Source organism: Microtus oregoni, unplaced genomic scaffold (assembly GCF_018167655.1).
Source record: "Microtus oregoni isolate MIOR12 unplaced genomic scaffold, Mior012 000049F_ref0000343, whole genome shotgun sequence".
NCBI classification, from domain to species: domain Eukaryota; kingdom Metazoa; phylum Chordata; class Mammalia; order Rodentia; family Cricetidae; genus Microtus; species Microtus oregoni.
Window position 1 is genome coordinate 14,669,342 of NW_024543223.1, and position 19,748 is coordinate 14,689,089.

Genomic DNA, 19,748 nt, shown 5'->3' on the forward strand with positions numbered 1-19,748 from the left:
ATAAACACTGGGTGGATTCAGTATTCACTGGGTTGCCCTCCCAGCTATTCTGTGTCTCTGTCTTTTTCTTTTGTATCTGCTTAAAATTTCTACCCACACACCCCTACCCTGTAACATGCGAACCCCGCTGAGGCTGGACCCGACCGGTGTTGCCTCAATGTGGGGCCCTGACAAACCATTGTGTCAGGTAAAAGTTTTCATGAAAGATGTTGAACATCAGTCATTTTAGGTACATTAGGTGCTGGAAGAATAACTAAGAAGACACAATTGCTATTCCCACAAACATGTGGTCCCCGTGGGGAAGTGGCACATAGCTTGACAATTCCAACAAACCACAAGAAATCCTCCTCTCTCACCTGACCTTATGCACCTGGTGTTTAAGTCAAACACATCATTCAGAGTTGCTGGGGGTGGATTTGGGAGGTGATTCGGTTGTGAAGAGCACAGTCTGCTATTTCAGAGGACCCAGGCTTGATTCCGAGCACCCATGTGGTGACTCATAACCATTTATTGCTCCATTTCCAGGGAATCTGACACTCTCCTCTGGACTCTGCAGGCGCCAGATACACATGTTGCATACAGACATACAAACACTCACATACATAAACAGAAAACCATTTTTTTAAAGGTGCAAGGATAGCACGTGAATATTATGCAAACGAACTTCATTGTGGAGAGCAATAAGGAGAGGCTGAATGAGTACTCCCAGCCTAGAGGCACTATTAGAATATTACGCATCTCTCAACTCCAGCTGGAGTACAACTCTTCCCGCTGCCCACTTTTCTGAACTCCAACCAGAATAGACTCTCACTGTTCTGTAGTTGTTATGAGCTTGTCATCCTAGCAAGCACCCCCGCAGCAGGAGTGGCTACTCTGGATTCTGGGACTGAGGGTATCGCATGTTACTTGCCCCTGAATCTCTCTTAGGCTCTCCATTGGGTTCTCAGGTTTAGCCTAGGGCTCTCTCCACTGCTACAGGGACCAGAATATAAATAGTGCACACAGCAAAATAAACAACTCTGCCTCTCCACCGAAATATCCACCAAAGAGCTTCGTCCCAAGCAAGGGTGGTTACTTTAAAATCTTTCAGTTACTTAACCTCATCTAGAGGTTTTCTTTTTCTTTTCTTATTTTTGTTTCTATTTTAAAAGAAAAACTCACTCCCAGGAAATCTCCTGGACAGGAACATTCAAGGTCATTTTAAAGTTCAGTTGACAATCTTTCCAAGGTAGCACTTTGTTCATCTTAAAATAGAGGCCCTAATGTAATGGTATTTTGCTGAAATGATCATGATAGACACTATAAAATCACCTTACATTTATAGAATGCTTAATGGTTTCAAGAAATGCTATCATCTGGTTTCTTCTGTCTATTACCACAGTCCTCTGGGGATATGGAGGGTAGAGTTATTGTTGCCATTTCTGTAAAAGAAGTAACAGAGGGCCTCAATTTTCTATGCATAATATGAAGAGAAGACTAGCATGTGCCTGGAGGTTGCTATAGGGCCTCTGGACACCAAGTCAAGGCTCTCTCTGTGTTTACTGTCATGATATACGTGGCAACTGATCTCGCAGTGGTATTCACACTTGTCTGAAGTCCTGAGCAGGCCTGAGGTACAGCAGGCAGAAACCTTCATCTCAGTCCCAGACGGGAGCTGCTGATCTGCCTCGGGTTGTCTTCTCAGGTTCCAGAGATTCCCCGCTGATGCCAGGAATCTCTCCAGCAGGTGTAATCATCCTGCCTTGTTCCCAATGAGATGGGACTAGACCCCCTCAGCTAACACCAGGATAGCACCATCCCCTCATAGCCTGAGGGCACTTGAGACATCACATCTGCTTTCCTCTTGGTAGCTCAAGGCATGGATTCGTATAACCTTTCAGGTACGTGTCCAGCAAGTCACACAGGGCTTCCCATGAACAAAAGATGCTCCTCAGGCCTATGGTACCCCTTTCTCCCTTCCCACAGCCCTTGAGAATTGCATCTTGTGCTTTCTCCTGGAATAACTCTGGTGAGATCATGCCGTGTCAGCACATGTCAACAGATGCTGTTCTTTTCTGGGCCCTCCCAGAGAGTTCCCTCTCCTAAGGGCTGTACGCCAGCCTTTCTGGTACTGTTGTCGCATTCCTCACACCGTGGTATTCTCTAAGCAGATATCTGTTTTCTCCCATTTGAATCTGAGCCCCCCTGAGAAGAAAACCCTGCCTCATTCGGGTAGGTATCCAGCGTCAAGTCTTGTACAGTGAAGATGCCCACACTCTCTCGGGGATTGAACGATCTCACTAACAGCTGTCACGGCTGCTCTCTTTTCCTTCCGTAGAGAACTGAGGCAGGGACTGCTATAAAAATCTCTTCTCTTTTTTTGTCCCTAGTTTGGTATCTTTCTATCAAGAGTCTTCCAGAATAATGCTTCTTTTCAAAATTACTAAGACTAGGCTGGCTTTGTGAAAACCAGTGAATGACACTATGGGCCTAAGAGAATCACAATACTGGATATGAGGAATAAGGAAAAAGATTCAGCTGGACCTTTGCTAATTTTGGTGAGGACACATCCCAAAGCCACACCCAGGCCCGAACAAGGACAAAGGTTTAGTTAGACCCTAACTAACTTTGGAGAGGACACACCCCAGAGCCACATCCAGGCCTGGCAGCCCTCTCTGCATGCTTAGGACGTGGAAACTCTGCTCTCAATTAACAGTGTTATTTTTACCACTCTTGACTCACTAAGCTACTTTGGCAGGACAACCAACAGCCTAAGTTTACAACTAAAAACCTAAGTTTAAATTGATAGCCCCCTGTCCAGCAAGCACACCATGGGGGAGGCTGGCATTTAGCACTCTGCTTTGGTGTTCATGTGCCACCGTCAGAACAGCTCCTTTAAGGCTCCTGGGAGCATCTTGTCCCCCGTATCATTCATGTTGTTGTAGGTTTGTCTGTACGACAGCATGTTGTTGTGATGCTAGCCACATGAAATCTAGACCTTGGCAAAGCTTCTCACTGGGCTGTCATGCAAATATTTGAACTAAATTCCAAAACTCTGACTGGCAATGTAAGACTTTAAGACAATCCTGAAGCCATTTTTGACAATTCTGAATTCTCTCAGCCTCTGTGCCATAGTGCTTCCCCTCCTCCCCTGGGAACCAAGGACCTAACAGCTACACTCGCACGTACTCAGTTTCTGAACAATTACCCATGTACGTATGCTTTGGTTCAGTCCCCTGGGAAACGGGGTCAAAATGACCTCTTACCTCATCTGATCTGACAACAGCTCTCCAGTCAATTATTGGTAATAGCCCTTTCAAATAAGCCAATCAGAATAGTCAAAGAACAACCCCCCTTGCTTCTGTGGCCCCTTTAAAAGTTGACTGTACCAGCTATTCGAGGTCCCTCAGCTTCCCGAATGCTGAGGGACCCTGTCATGACAGAATTAATAAAATCCTCATGCTTTTGCATCAGCTGTGGTGTGTGAGATGGTCTCTGGGGGCGACTCCTTCTCGGTGTTTGGACGCTAGAGTCCAACAGCAACATTCTGAAAATGCTAGATAACATCATATTGACAAGGTGTGTTGATAAAGACATGTACACAAGCTGGTAGTTGTAGTGTGCACTGGACCAGCATCAGTGCAGGGTGCAGGAAAGTGCAGGGTGCTATCTATCAAAGTCAGACATTATCTTGAGAACGAATAAGTTCTGCAGCATGAAGAATTATTCACGTATGTTAAGTGCATTAGTGTTTCCAGTACTGGACATATGCTAATTCATTTGGCTGTCACAAACCCCTCGTATCAACCTCATTTTATAGATGGGAAAGTTAAAGTAAGCATTGAGAAATGTCTGTCCAGGATCATCCAGTCAGTAAGAACTCACGCCGCTGGTTGTGGATGAGCTTGTTTATCTACTGCATATACCATGTATTATATCCTCTACAGTGCCACTGAAAAATGTTTTCACAGTCCAGATCCATCAGAGGAAAAGGGTTGAACATACTGTAGCTTCTTGCATAAAGAAGAACTAAAACAGTTGCTATCAAAACATGAAGCTGTAACTGGAGCGTACTCATGTGTTATTAACACTCAAGTATATGAAGTTAAAAATAAAGCAGATGAAGACCCATCCCCCAGCCTCAGCTCTAGCCCTGCAACAGAACACTAGCTGCAGTCTTCCCCTTCTCCAATCTCCTGTGGATCCCACAGACCACTTCCCCCAACCCTCCTCCCCCAACTTGTCCCATACCCCAGTCTCCAACTGCAACATCCCCCCTGCTTAGCCACTGGCCACACCCGCTAGAAATCCAGGACCTTCTCCTCCCTCTCTGTTCCCCCAGACCTAGCTCCCAAATCTCATTCCCCAGTTCTGTGGGAGAACACCTGGGGCAACAAACATAATTACAGACCAATTTCTCTTATCAGCAATTCCATTAAAATCAGGAAGAAGACAAGGCTGTCTATTCTCTCCATATAGCTATTCAATATAGTACTTGAAGTTCTAGCTAGAGCAATAAGACAGCTGGAGGAAATCAAGGGGATTCAAACTGGAAAGGAGAAAGTCAAAGTATTATTTGCAGATGATATGACAGTATACATAAGCGACTCCTAAACTTCTGTCAGGGCACTCCTACATAGAAGGCTAGTTGCTAAGAGCTGAAAAAGAATGAGAGCATCTCCAGCTTTGGAAGTAGAAACCCCAGGGTGGACTAGGAGAGCTGGAGAGCACAAAGTACTGACCCAGGGAGGAAGTAGCCCGGTTCTTCAGCCTTCTCTTCTAGCATGGCATGTGGGCAAGAGCATTGCTGAAAGGTCCTCTGCCAGCCTAGTGTCAGAGGCAACAGAGGGAGTCCCGGTCACTTTCCCCAGTCCCAAGAGAACTGAGGCTTCTTTTCCCTGGAAGGTTTGTGAATATGTCACATGCTAAGAACAAGACAGGGTCAGAGCCAGTGTTTCCATCCGGGCTCAGCTGCTAGGGAATGGGACTTGGTAGGTTTCAAACCTGGGACAAATGGCTGCAGCGCTCATTAACATAGGAAGGCAGACAGTGGCCACCAGGTTCTACCTTCATCCCCTAGTTCTTACCTGTTTACAGGGCCCTCCTGGTTGGTCCACCCCACTCCCTACCCTGAACTTGTTCAGCTCACGGACTGGGCTGCCCTTCTCCCTGATGCCCTTCCCTATATAATCCAGTTATTTTGGTTTCCTAGCCTTTTTGCCTACTCAGGACCTCCTGGCTGGGCACGTGGTTCCCTTCTCTTCCCTCTGCCCTCTCCTCACAAGGCACAGCTTAGTCTGGTCATGTCCACTCTGTATTCTCCCAGATGTCCCTGCCTCTGGCTCTGCTCTGCTTCCTATCCTCAGTAAACCTTCTCCTCTACCAGACCTTGGAGCAGTCATGTTCCTTTCGCCTTTTCTTTTCTTTTCATTCATGTATCACCTAACTGCTCTCACCTTCATTTTCTTCTTCTATAAAATGGATTTATTGTTAAGACTCTAATGAAGTCCAAGAGGGAAACAGGGATTTATAACTGACCAGTTCCCAACTTTATCCAACCCACTTCACTTGATTCTTGACTTAGGCTTTCCCGGGTGAATCCTTGCTTAATTAAGGCTCATCCTGCCGCAGTAGCATTAGAGGCCATTAGGGGAAAGCTGTTATCTATCACCCAGCAGAATGGAAGCTGCCTCTAGGTAGATTGATTCCTTTAAGAAATAATCCACTCGGGCAGGTCAATCACCTGGCCAAGGAAAGTCACTCTACAGAGGTAGTTTAGAGAAGCATACGGATAACTTTAGAAGAAACCATAGAATGCTGTCGACTGGTCCATCTTTTTCTAGAACCAAGCAAATTGCTAATTAGTGCTGGCCTCTGCAGCAGCCTGCTTAAATGTGTCTAACTGACCCATACGAACTGAGTTCCATATTCAAGAGTCTTTGTTTCATTACCCAGAGTATCTTGTCTTCTGTTTAGGTTTTAAAGCTAAAGAAATTTATCCAACAACATAAGGTATCTCCACGGTGGCAGGGTCCCAGAATTTAAGTTGCCAGCTCTGTGATATGGTAGAGGACCATTTAGCTTTCTGTGCACTCTTCAGGGAAATTTCTCTCTTCCTTTCCAGCCCCTTACATCCCCAGTGACATATGCTGACAGTAATAGCCTTCTTCATGTGCTCCTCAGCAAAGTCAAATGCTTAAGGGGGAAAAATAAACCAGCACAAAATCCATTTGCAGAAACCATGAAGGAAATAAAGTTCTAAGCAATTATCCTTGTGACTTGAAAAGGAAAAAGGCTTGTCAGATTAATCTCCTTCTGAGAAGGCTGCCTAGCGGAAAGAAAAAAGGGAAGGAGCCTTGAATCTGATGAGCAGCAACCACAGCCCCCAGCTCTCCCTCCACATCCTTGCTCCTATTTCCTGTCCTAGCAATCTTGCTTATGAAGCTGGCCTTGCAGGGACCCCTAAGGGTGGAAACGAGTCCTGCGTGTCACATTTGCTGTGAGCTGTATTATGTAGGATGACGGTGATGCACTTCCAATGGTTCCTGGCTTGAACACTAGACATTTATTCTCCCAGCTTAAATTTTACTGTTCAAGTTTTTAGTAAACCCCAGGTGGGAGAATACTATATAGCAGAGTTTGAAACTTACCCATTGGCCTCCCCAGGATGTTCACCCATTTCTGCACACCTTGGTGTCCTGCACTTGCTCTCCGAGTCCTCCAGGCACTAGTCCTGACAACAGTTCTTAGGGGGAAGCCTTGCTAAGATGCTGACTGGAAATTTTGGGGAGCCGCACCTGGGGTGCCACATGTTACCTAGGAAACGGGGAGGGGGAGGTTTCTCAGGATTCTTAATCTCATTAATGGTAGAGTGTAAGAACAGAAAACTTGAGGACAATTTTATCTGAATTTGAAGGAAGAATCCCAGGGCAGGCAAACTAAATCTAAGCTGCCCAAGAGGGAGGAGGAAATGGGGAAGAACGAAAGCCATTCCGTTCAAAAGCAGTCACGTTGCAGAAGGAAGGAACAATAACTTAGTGGGAAAGGCCAAGTGGGAAAGGCTTGGAGGCCGCTCTGATTTATTTTATTCTCTTTTTCTAATGAAGAAAAGAACAGACAAAAATTATCACAAGCCTAAGGCACAAAGTATTAGTTTCCTTAATTTCTTTTCAAAAGACATTTAAGTGGGGAAAATAAACAGCACTGAAGAACTGCACAGATGAATTGAGAGAGGACTGGCCAGAAGGTACCATTAAATTATAAAGTTTTAATTGTGGTGATAATCATTAGCCAACTAATAGTTACTTGTCAATTAAACAGATTGCTTTTCTCTGCAGACTTGGAGGAAAACGAGGCCAGTAACCACAATGGAGGCTCAGACTGCTGTCAAACCTGTGTAGCTCTCATTCTCGTTGTGATGCAACCACAGGGGACACAAGATGGGAAGGGAAGGAGCACAGTAAGGGAAAGACTCTAAGGTGTTGAAAGTGGCTGCTGTCTTTAAGCTGTCATTTTGAGGGAGATACAGATTTATAACCATAGCAACACTCGGAGGAGACATGTACAAAACAACATACCACCGTTAATAGTGTATTCGTGCCAGTAACACAAGGAAGTGTTTATGGTTTGCATAAGAATGATTCATTTATTTGAGTATTTGCTTTCCAGTTGATAGAATTGTTTGGGGAGGATGAGGAGGTCTGGCCTTGTTGGAGGAGATGTGCCACTGGGGGGTGGGCCTAGAGGTTTCACTAACCCACACCTTTCTCAATTAGTTCTCTATGCCTAGTGCCTGTGGATTAAGACGTTAGCTCTCGGCACGGCTCTTGTGCCATATCTGCCTTCTTGCTGCCAGGATTCCCACCATTGGTCATCATGGACTCTAACCCTCTGAGACGATACGCCCTGGAGAAACACTTCCTTTTTTAAGTTCCATTGGTCACGGTGTCGGATCACAGCAATGACAAGTAACTAAGACAGTATTTTGTCATATTAAAATGTTCAGTCCTCAAACACTCCCACTGCATTGTTTTTAAGACATTATGAAATATACAACTGTTTTGCTTTTTATTGTTGTCATTTTGTCTTGTCATGTTTTATTTTAAGAGCCAGGGTGTAACTCTATTGCCCAGGTTATTTTTAAATTACTCTATTGCCCAGGTTATTCTTAAATTACTCTATTGCCCAGGTTATTCCAGGGCTCAAGCAATCCTCATGCGGTAGCCTCTGAGTAGCTGGTGTTACAGACATGGCTCACAAAGCCTAGCCTGTAACTGTTCATGTAACACCCCGAAGTAACCTACTGAGGTGAACAATTCTGACAGGCTTGCCCAAGACATTGTGTAGAAATCAGGGAGGAGAGATAGATGGGGTTGAGCCATAGCATCCACAGTGGCTTGACCTGGGTGGATGACCCAGTACCTGTGATAGTGGGGTTAGGAAGGGCCTCGGGTTGAGAATGGGAGGTCTGGGAGATGCTAGGCTGACTCAAGATGGAGTCCCCTAAGACACCAAGATGGACAACCCGTGTAGGAATGTGCCTCTTCAGGGAAATGGACACTGAATAGTCTGCGTATCTCAAAACCCATATGACCCTTATCTCAGCGGAGCAGCTTGGTGACAACATCCTGATTCCTGATGACCAGAAGTCCCCGTGAAAAGGCTTTGCTCACAATAGTAATTACTAAGCCAAAGAACAGGATGCAGCTCTGCCCATGGCCATGGCTTATGACAGGTCCTGAAGGATCCTCAGCCAGTAGAGGTGACACCACAGGTAGCCCTGACGTACTGATGAACAGTGGGAGGACACTGCCAGAGTGTGAATCTCATGTCCTCTACTTATTCATTATGCCTGTGGGGGGGGGGGGGAGTAGAGCTACCGTTTCTGTCTCTGTTTTCTCAATTTTCAAATTAGAGATAATAATAGCATCTGTGTGATAAGATGGTTGGGGCTGGAAAGTTAATACATGCAAAAAAGCTTAGCATCTTGATTAAGGAGACAGTACTTTAAGTAAGCTGTTTCTATGGTGTCAGTTGGTCTCACACACTTTAAGCTCTGCAGAGCAGAGTCGCCACAGGAGCAGTAAGATGATGGGAGGCATTGAAAGAGGGAAGGAGAAACGGAGGGGAGGAAGGGAGAAGAGAGAGGCCTCCTTGCTGTGCAGTGCCTCAGAAAGCATCATGGCAGAAACTATCTCTGCAGAGATTCTTTCAAAGGCAACTTGAGATAGGTCTCAGGCAGGGCAGGGTCAGTAGTCAGTTATTTTGTTTTTGTTTTGTCGAATGACCATTTTAGAGATAGAAAAAAAAAAACTAGAGAAAATTATGATTGACAGTTGTGTATTCGTGGGTCAGAAGAAATAATACACCATAAACACAGAAATAACCAGTGGCCAAATTCTACTCTGTCCCCCTCATGCATTCTTGAGATCTCCCTCCATGGATGTGTATTTCTAGCAATTGACACTATTTTGCACATAGTCTCTGTGTTCTTGAAAGGACTTCAGTGTCAGGTGTGTAGCTCAGTAGTTTAGCTCTTGTCTCCTAAAGCCATAGGTTTGCTCCCTAGAGGCTATGGTGCACAGGTGGGGTATAGGAGCCAGCTTCATGGGTCCCTGAGAGACATGGGCCTCTTTAAGTTTTGATGGGCAGTGAGGAAAGAGAGATCTCTTAATATTTTTTTGTTCCAGCCAGGCTCCAAAACGACTCTGAGATCCTGTTGCCAGCTCTTCCACTAATTCTCAATACTTTTAAGAACCTGTGCTTTAATTTATTTTAAAATTAAAAGAAATAGCCTCAGTTTGGATTATATTCATCTATCAATGCAGTCATACAATCTTAATATACTTGTTATAGCAGAAGGGGCCTAGGGAGGCCAGGGTACCTGGGGCCCACAGAGGTGACAAAGCATCTTGGAGCAGAAGGACAGCAGATTTACCACCCCTGCTATCACTCAGCTACAGAACCAACAGCAGTGGCCTCCAGCTTCCTTCTTTTATGTCAGGCTTTAAAGGCCTTTTTGTTTAAGGCTGTATAAATCAGGCCCTCTGTTATTTGCAGCTAAATTTATGCCTCACCCTCCACCACCCTGAGACAGCCTTCCTGCCTGGCTGGACTCCCTTTATTTTGTTCAGAGGATATAGGGAGGTGGTGAACTTCCGATCCCATTTGGCTAGAAACTCCCAGGGGTCACAACCTCCATTCACAAGCGCTGTGTTTTCAGGGTTTACCTCGAGTAGAGAATTTTGAAGCTTCACACTGAGGGCAGCTTTCTCGTCTTCCAGTTGCTTTATTTCCCTTTCTGATTTTGTCTTTACTTCTTCCAATTGAGCTTCTACTTCCTAAATGAGGATTAGAAGATTAGCCACACAAGGTGGGAAAACAAGCTGCTTACACACCCACACCTTGCCTTATTCCTGAAGGGGATCAAAGAAGCCATTATAATAAAATACTATAAGAGCACATGGATTTTCAGTACACATCTGTTCAAGAGAAAACAGACATTAAATCCATACCACACAGCCTGGTACATGTACAGATAGGTTAGTGTGTGGCAGGTAGATCTTTAACTCTAAATTTTCTGGTCTCCAATAAGAAAAGGAATGTCTTAATAACAAGGAACACCCAACTTTGTTTTCATGGCATCTTCCTATCTCAGGATCCATACAGTAGCCAGAATGGTGGGCCCTCCACAGTGCCTCCCACAGCCTTCCAGCATCAGTATGAAGCCGGTAAGTACATTCTGGAGACCGTGTGAGAAGCATTGCCTTGTCTTAGCTGTGCCATCCCTGGCACATTTCCTCCTGTGTGTGCACTGTGTACAGGCTCAGCACAGCAACAGTCAATAAATGATAAGCACACACTCACCCCTAGGGATGCCTAGCTCTTCCAATATGGCTGAACTTATGGAGAAAGTCTCTAAACATTTAGAAGAAGAGGCTGTCTGAGGGTCTCAGTTGACCTTAGCTAGATCACGTCATTCATTCATCAGCAAGTACTTACTGAGCTCTACCACGTGCTGGGTACTATTGTCAGAGTTGGAGTTAAAAAGAAAAAAACAGCCGAGCGGTGGTGGTGCATGCCTTTAATCCCACCCAGCACTCAGGAGGCAGAGGCAGGTGGATTTCTGTGAGTTCGAGACCAGCCTGGTCTACAAGATCTAGTTCCAGGACAGGATTCAAAGCTACAGAGAAACCCTGCCTTGAAAAACATAAAGCAAACAAACACAAAAAAAAATTTTTAAACACGTAAATTTCAGTGAAAAACAAACAAAAAGTAAGTACAGCATGATAAACATTATGCTCAACAGAAAAATAATAAAGAGAAGGAAGGGCTATGGAAGGGAGTGGTTAGAGGGAGAATAAGAGTTTGGATACTTTTCCCGAAGAAATGTTTGGCCCAAAGAAATGCCATAGAGAAGGTGGTTTTTGAGTGAGTTTGGGAGGCAGGTGGGCCCATGGTGATAGTGTGGCTGGACAAGAGAGTGCTATGTGGACTTGTTTGGAATGTAGGCAAGAGAACTCATTGAAAAGAAATGGCTCAGTGGTTAAGAACACTAACTGTGCTTGAAGAGAATCAGGGTTTGAGTCCCAGCACCCACATGGTAGCTCACAACCATCTGTAACCCTGGTCCCAGAGGATCTAATACCCCCTTCTGGCTTCTGCACTCTCTTTCACACAGAGACATAAACCTAAAAATGAAAAAAAAAATTAAAACAACAGACAGACACACACACACAAACAAACAAGACAACTGTAAGAAGCTCTCAGTCCAAGTCCTGGGTACTCCAGGTATATGATGTGAGGCTATGCTATCTGAAAAAGAATATGGAGAGCAGAAATTCGAGGCTGGCTATCGACGTTTCTGGTCTAGCTGAGAGTGGATGGACGTAAATGTGGCTGATGTTTACCAAGTGATTACCATTTGTACTCAGTCTTCACAGATGAGTTCTTCAACTCTTAGGTTCTACTACTAACGTTTATTATAGAAAAAGAGGAAATAAAGCTTTGAGATGTGCAAAGACTTGCACAGGGTCATTCCTGCAGTGAGGGAGATGCCAAGGTGTGAAATAGGAGAAGGATTGACTGTGCATCTCTGCCGACTTCTCATGGAAAATGCTGCTCTTAACTCAGACACGTGCTTATCTGGCACATTTTTCCCACTTCTGCTGCAGAGAAGGTGTGCAAATACCTGGGCCTGCCAAAATCAGGGTAGAGAAGCTGTACAAACCAGAGCTGTCTTCTTACAGGGGAGGCACAAAGAGCACTGGAATTTGTTATCATAGGTTCGTGTACCTGGGGCAACTCTAGGTGTCACACAGAGCCCTGTCATTTATCCATGTCCCCAACATAATGACTGATGGTGGTCACATCAGAGGAGCTACAGTCAGCAAGCAATAGGGCTTATAGAGTTCAATTCATCGAATACCAGAGCTAAACCCTGGAGAGACAAAGCCCAGTGTTAAGTTGGGAGCATAGCTCCCAGCCCTTGGCATCCATCCCAGTCCCCAGGCCTTGGAGTTGTATTGGTCTGAACTCCAAATCCCAGCATGCCAGGTCCTGACCCCTCCCTGGGGAGAGTCAGGGCCACTCCCCAGGGGAGAAACACGTGGTTTTCAGGCCTGCGTGACCTCCCTGCTTTCCTGTCTCCCCGCCACGCCCTCAGCCACCCGAGAGCATCATGCTTAAAAAAAAAATGATGAGCATTTTGATTTGACCTAATTAGATTTCTTGCGCTGGCGGAGCTGCCCCTTCTTATTATTTTTTCTTAACACCCAGGAAGTGGGCGGGGGGATTGTCTCCAGAATGCATCTTGCTTCTACTGTGATTCCTTTTGTTTGCATCTACTATGTTCCTGCTGTATTACTCTATGAAGGCATCCCACTGTATCTAGTGTACTATGATCGTTTCTTGGGAAAAATCCCACTCCTCTCTGGGCAATGTATTTGCAGCTCATAATGATAATGATTTTTATAAGAGCAATGATATTTAGTTGTGTTATGCCCAGGTTACTTGTCCCCAAATGAATTCACAGAGCCCAGATTCTGATCCAAATGACATAAGGATCTTTAATATACACCCTGGAGTTTGGACTACACCCCCAGCACACCAGTGTAGTGGGTGAGGGAGTTGCTGTGTCAGCCCAAGGAAGAGGAGAACTTTTAAGGGGGAAATGCCATAATCGGGAGAGTTCATGTCCTGTTGTCTTGGGACTGAATAAGGAGTGCATAGGGTGAGGTAGTTTCTGAAACCATTGGTCAGTGTTTGGGCACAAAATACTAACAAAGAGCCATTAATAACTGACACGGTATCTTCAAGGACAGGAGGCCTCCTGGGAACATCTGAACCCCGTTAAATTTTATGACCCTGTTCCCTAGCTCCATAATTGGCTATTTTCAGGATATCCGTTCGAATTCCGCTAGTGCAGCACATTTCTGGCGCTGAGAGCTGACTCCTCCCCATTATATGGCTTAAGATGAAGCCCCTTCTTTAAAACAGAGTTTGCAAAGTCAGGTCCTCAGAGTTAAATGAATTATTTAGTTGGACTTTCTGAGTTAGTCTAAAAGATACAGGTGGTTAAGAACTAGTCAAGATGATTAGCGAAATGGTTTAGGTTATTCTGTCAATTGCCCCAATAAAGAGATACCAAAAAGGCAAAAATAGACTGGATGTTACCTTCCCTTTCATTAGATATGAGATTTACAGAAGTCGAAAATAAAATGAAGGAAGATTCACTCATTATAGACCCATGAATTCTGCCTGTAGAACAACAAGATGATCAAAGAAAACCATTATATCCTTACATCCAAGGTTAGGCCTGAGTTCTTTTTTGGGGGGGGGGGGTATTTTTCTTTTAATTTTTAAAAAATTTTTTAATTGATTTTTTTTTATTGAGCTCTGCATTTTTCTCTGCTCCCCTCCCTACCTCTCCCCTCCCCCAGGCCTGAGTTCTTTGGGCATGTATTAAATGTATTTACAGAATTAACCATAGGCCCAGAATGCACTTTGAAAAAACAGAGTTGTGAAAGGAGTTAAATGACCCTATTGTCTGTAAAGAACAATAGACGGTTGGCTTGAGTAGAAAACAGCTGTCTGCCAACACAGAAGGAACTGACTGAAATATACTTAGCCTATTTAAAATCTTGTTAAACAGTAATAAAAGAATCATTGCTTTGGGGTGAAGATGTTTTGGTTAGAAAATTATTACAAAGGAAAATATTTAACTACTTGTGGACTTCTAAGGAAAGCATGTACCTTGTGATCTCAATGGGATTTCTGTTGTAGAATATTACTTGGACTAGGCAAAGCTGTGTTACATTTGTCTATGCTACAGAATATGACTTTAGCTGTGTAAAGGTGTGTTGCATTTGTTTGTGCTGTATTTATTTTATTATGAAAAGATGTGTTGCTGTTTTACCTTGCCTGCCAAAGGCAACGGATTGATCTAATAAAAAGCTAAATGACCAATAGCTAGGCACAGAGGGATGGGTGGGGCAGGCATGCAGAAAGAATAAGCAGGAGGAGAAATCTAGGCTCAAGAGGAAAAGAAGAGAAGAAGAAGAGAATGAGGGAGAAAGAGAAGGACATTTCCGGAGCCAGAAACCAGGCAGCTGCCAGCCAACAAGACACTGGATGAAGCAGGAAAGTAAGACACACAGAAAGGTAAAAAGCCCCAAAGCAAAAGGCAGAGAAAGAGAAACGGGTTAATTTAAGTTAAAAGAGCTAGTCACAACTGAGCTTCAGCTAGGCCAACTCTTCCTAGTTCATAATGTCTCTGTGTCATGATTGGGGAGTTGGTTGGTGGCCTAAAAGAAAGAGCCTGGTACAGATTTCTCCTTATATAAAGATTTTAATTTGTTTTGGGAAGATATGTAACATATGGTTGTGAGATGATAATCTTTTCCTGCATAGAAATCTTTGTATTAAGAGGTATAAAAGGAATAAGAGAAAAATAATAAGGAGGAGAAAAGAAAACCAAGAAGAAAGATTTAGAAGGAAAAACATCAGGAAAGAAGCAGAAGGGAAACAACAGGGTACAGAAACAGCGGAGAAAGAACTGAATAGGAACAGCTGACAGAGAGAAAACTAAAATGAAGAACTGAGCTTTGGCCCTCAGATAAAGTTCCCTTACGTGTCTGTGTGTCTGTCCCAATAGTTCTCCCGTCCACATCTCCTCTCCAGTTTCTCTGAAAGCCTGCCTGGGGCTAGGCCCCTAAGAGGAAAAGGACACTAACTGCACAGCCGCAATATGCTAATTCCAGTGACTGGAGCTACAGACACAGTCAGTGTTTGCTGGTAAATGTTTAACAGTTGGCCTTTTAAATACATAAATTAACCGATAATAGTACATTGAAGGTGGTATTTCTTGGTTTTCATGGTCAAAGTACTCCAACTCTGGACAATGTCACATGAGTATAGTGATGCAGAGTATGAAACGGGAAAGAGGTGTGACAACTGCTTCCTGAGCTAGTGTGAACTGGCTGCTACTCACGCTGGGTGTTAGAGAATAAGGCAGTTGAGTGGGGGAACATGGTGACAAGCAGTTCAAGTGTTATCTCCTGGTATAAAAGCTAATGTATGGATAGTCGTATATATATATAATCTCCAACATCATAGAGCTGGGCAGGTAAGACTTGAGAGAAGATTGACATTTAAACCAGGATGCTAAGATAAGAACTAGATGGATGAGTTTGAGAGTAAGGAGGAAATTATTCCCCTTTAAGGGACATCTATACACAAAGGCCCAAAGAGCAATAACACCGAGTACATTAAAAAAAAAAAAAGAGGGCAGAGATGGACACAGGCAGGAGAAGCAGACAGAAGCCTGTCTCTACTGGGTCTGAAGAACTGTGGGAAAGAACTAAGGTTCACTGTTGTGATGTCAGGGAGCTGTGAGTAGCTGGCAGCCAAGACTGAGCTGGCACAGGATCCTACTAGAATGGACTGGGTGATATGGAAGCAGTCAGGTTATGAGATGGTCCATGACATCCTGGAGGTTGACTAGATCTACCAAGAAGCATAGAGGAAAGGATACTCAGATGTTCTGGGGCCAACAGACTGGAACAGGATTCACATACTTCTGCGCTGAACACCAGGGGTGGACAGAAGTCCTATTCGATTCTTAGGTTTCTGATCTGAACAGGTAAAAACACGTGCTGCTGATCACCCGGACAGCATCTCCACGTCCTCTGTGGGACCAGGCCTAGACCAGGCACTGGCCGTGGGGAAGCCCTTAGCCCTTGCATCAACCATTTTTAAAACCGCTAAATAAACGAACTTGTAATTAGATTGTTGGGGCTGGGTGGATGGCAGCTTGGTATGTGATCTGTCTCCAGCCAACCTGTGCTGACTTCTTCAGGACTTCCTGTTTGGGAGTGTTCGCTTCTTAAAAGACAATATATAAACTACCCCTTGTCACTAAATATGTTTAAATAAATTAAGGAGCCATATAAATCCCTCAGCAAAAAAAAAATTAATTTCAGCAATTAGCTTCGCACCAACAGAAGCTTTTACTAAATAAAGTCTAGCTTACATTCTTACTGGTGTGGAAGCGAAGTCTGCCAAGACACTCTTCACAGTAACAGCCAATGAAAACACTGTGTGCCGGCTTTTGGTGTAAAGCAAGGGTTGTTTTGAATTTTATGTAGCACAACTTTCCGATGTACATAATCAATCACAATTTCAGCTGGTGCCTTGACAGATGGGTCCATGGTGGAAACCAAAATCCCCTTCAGGTGGAAATAACTAACATCAGCAGTAAATTTTTGCATTAATAAGCTTCCTCACGGGTACAGGGTAATGCAGGCTACTGTGAGAACCAGGTCTTAATCAGCTGGAGAACAGGGCAGAAAGAAGCATGCCCAGCTCAGCTCAAGTGACCTTGGGACTTCAACAGAAGCATTCATAGTCTCCCTCCACAAGGTCAAAAATACGAAGTAAATAGATTAATGCTTTCAAATATATGATTGATTTACCCTGTGAAGAGGATTCCATGCACTGGGGATTTATTAAATTCAGAGTGCTTTCCTGAACTCCCTTCTCACAGAACTCTTACGTGCCCAGCAGCAGGTTTTTACACAAAGGAAACATTGCAGCTCATAGGGGCAGGGCACAAGCATCACTGGGACTTTTTTCTGTCTCTTTGTCTACAGTGTCCACAATTGCTCGGAATTTCAGGAAAGAAAGAGCTGGGAGTTGTGGTGTGTGCCTGAAATCATAGGAAGCCAAGGCAGGAGTTTGCGGCAAGCCTGGGCAATGTGGTAAAACCTCTTCCACCTCAAATAAACAAAGGCAGGCACGAAGGGAGGGAAAGACATGTGAAGGAGCCGCCGTGTCCTAAGTCTGCTTTCTGTTGCTAATAACTCAATATCAATGATGGAGCAGGTTATAAAGATAAGAGCTTTGGTCCAGTCTGTTGACCATAAGTTCAAGGTTAGACTTGGCTACAGAGTGAATTCAAAATCAGCCTGACAACAAAATGAGATGTTAAATACAGAGTAAGAATAACTAGGGATTTAGCTCAGTGGTAGAGTGAGCATGTGCTGGGGCGTAGGCTCCTTTCCTAGTATGATATACACATCTACATACACACACATGTCATATTATATATATATATATGCGCTAGAGAGACAGCTCATTGTTCAGAGTATGTATTGTTCTTAAAGAGAACCAGAATTCAGTTCCTAGAATACTAATTGGGTGGTTATAACTCTGTAACCACCTATACCTCTAGCTCAACAAAGGTAACCTAACATATTATGTCCTCAGGAGGCCAAGCATAGTGGCACACACTTTTAATTCCAGCACTGGAGAGGCATAGGAGGGCAAGTCTCTGTGAGATTAAGACTAGCCTGGTATATGTCGAAAATGCAAGGCCAGCCAGGATGGCATAGTAGGACCCTGTCTGAAAAATTGTATCTTACTACAAAAGTAATATACCATCAGATTTATAACATGGTAAAATAGAATGTATGATGACAAACATATAGAGGGTAAAAAAAGAGAAATGGAACGTATTACAATATGGTTCTCATATATGAAGGGATATGAAATTATTTGAAAAAGACTGATAAATTTAAAGATGGATGTTACTAATCTTAGAGTAAACACTAGTATTCCATCTGCAAAAAGGAGGTGTAAGAAGTCAAAAATGGAGGTAAAAATGAAATACCAAAAATACTTAATGCATCAAAAATAAGCAGTAAAAGTGGAGACATCTCACAAATAAGGTAAAATGTCAAGTTAGTAGGCTTAAGAATAAAATAAAATATAAATGTTCTGAATGCCCTGAAAAATCAGAGATAGTCAAACTGCACACACAGTAGAATACAGCTATATCACTTAAGTTGTTCAGTGGATTTGGGATATTAGCATTCGTTGGGTAGCTTCCAAGCAGAGTCTCCTGAACTTACAGAAAACCACCTCACTGCACACTAAATTCCTTTTCCTGCTCAGCTGTCCAATGGATCTGTGAGACCCAGGAATCTTAAGTGGTCCAAGTGAAATGGGAAGTGAAGACATGTGGAGCGGATCTTGGGAGAGCTCGGTAAATCTGCTTCCATCTCTTTCCAAATAAGCACTGTGTGCAAATGTTAGTAACAGGACATGTGCTAAATTCCATCTGCCAAGATGGCACGATGATGCCCTCTAGTCCTGTGACCAGGAAAGAGGTGCAGTCCTCTAGGCCCATCCAGTCCACGTTCTGCCATTTGCTCCTTTAGGTCAGGGTAGTATTTAGGGTGTGCAATCTACCCACACTAAAAGCTCAGAGAAATAAAGCAATCCTACAGAGACAACTTGAGTCTATTTTTAGCCCCTTAACCCTGGATTGGAGATCTCTTTAAGGGTTTATCTTTCCCTAGTCCATTGGCAGTACTTACATTTCCAGATTCAAGTATGAACAAGAAGGAAAACAATGACAAGAACCAAACAGTTTATTTTGGTATGATTTATGTCCCAAATGGACTTGTGACCTGGTCAAGATTGAAGGAAGATTTGTACACTGAGAGTCAGATTTGCTCATCAGGTTACCAGGGCAACCTGCAGCAGAAGGTTGCTGTCTTTCTGCTAATGGGGTCCCAGGATGGAGTGTTAGTCTGTTTATCTGAAGATTCGGCTCATAGATGCTCACAGGCAAAAAAAAAAATTTAAAAAAAATTTAAAAAAAAATTTAAAAAAATGTTTTCGAAACAGCTGTCTTTTCCATGTGAAGGTGGGGAGCCACAAGTGATAGGTTATTGGGTTTATCAAAGCTCTTGTACCCACTCTGTCTGACTGATCAATGCATCTCAGGACCCAGTTCCTTACTCTCTAACACTGGAAAGATTCAAAGTATCTGAGAACCTTCAATATAAATTATAAAGGAACTCAATATTCATTTCATATGCTGTTCAAAGCACGTGGCAATTAACACTAGCTGCTGTCTGTTGAACTGTTGTTTCACGCTGTTACGGGAGGTCCTCCCACTCCTCCAGCCTATCGCCGCTGAGAGACCACGCGGGCGGGGCGTGGTCTCTCAGCGGCGATAGGCTGGAGGAGTGGGAGGACCTCCCGTAACAGCACGCTGCACACCCAGCAAGAGGTTCATATGTAACACCATATTTAGATGTGCACAGCAAACGCTGTATTCAGAGAGGTTAAGGCCCACAGAGAGCTTATGAAGGGGTGAGAGCCTAGGCCCAGGAATAGTGTGGGTGTTTCACGTGCTCATATTTATTTATTCAATACATGCTTTGAATACTTACTGTTTTAACCACTGTATAAGACTGTTC

The 19,748-nt window shown here is 43.8% G+C and overlaps 1 protein-coding gene across 1 annotated transcript in view; it reads right to left on the reverse strand.

The window, feature by feature from the left end:
• Positions 1-19,748, reverse strand: part of Fam184b (family with sequence similarity 184 member B) — a 78,744-nt gene that overhangs the window by 24,843 nt on the left and 34,153 nt on the right. Inside the window, exon 6 of the mRNA XM_041636282.1 lies at positions 10,209-10,319. Coding sequence (XP_041492216.1) covers positions 10,209-10,319 — 111 coding nt within the window. The remainder of the gene's footprint in view (positions 1-10,208; positions 10,320-19,748) is intronic.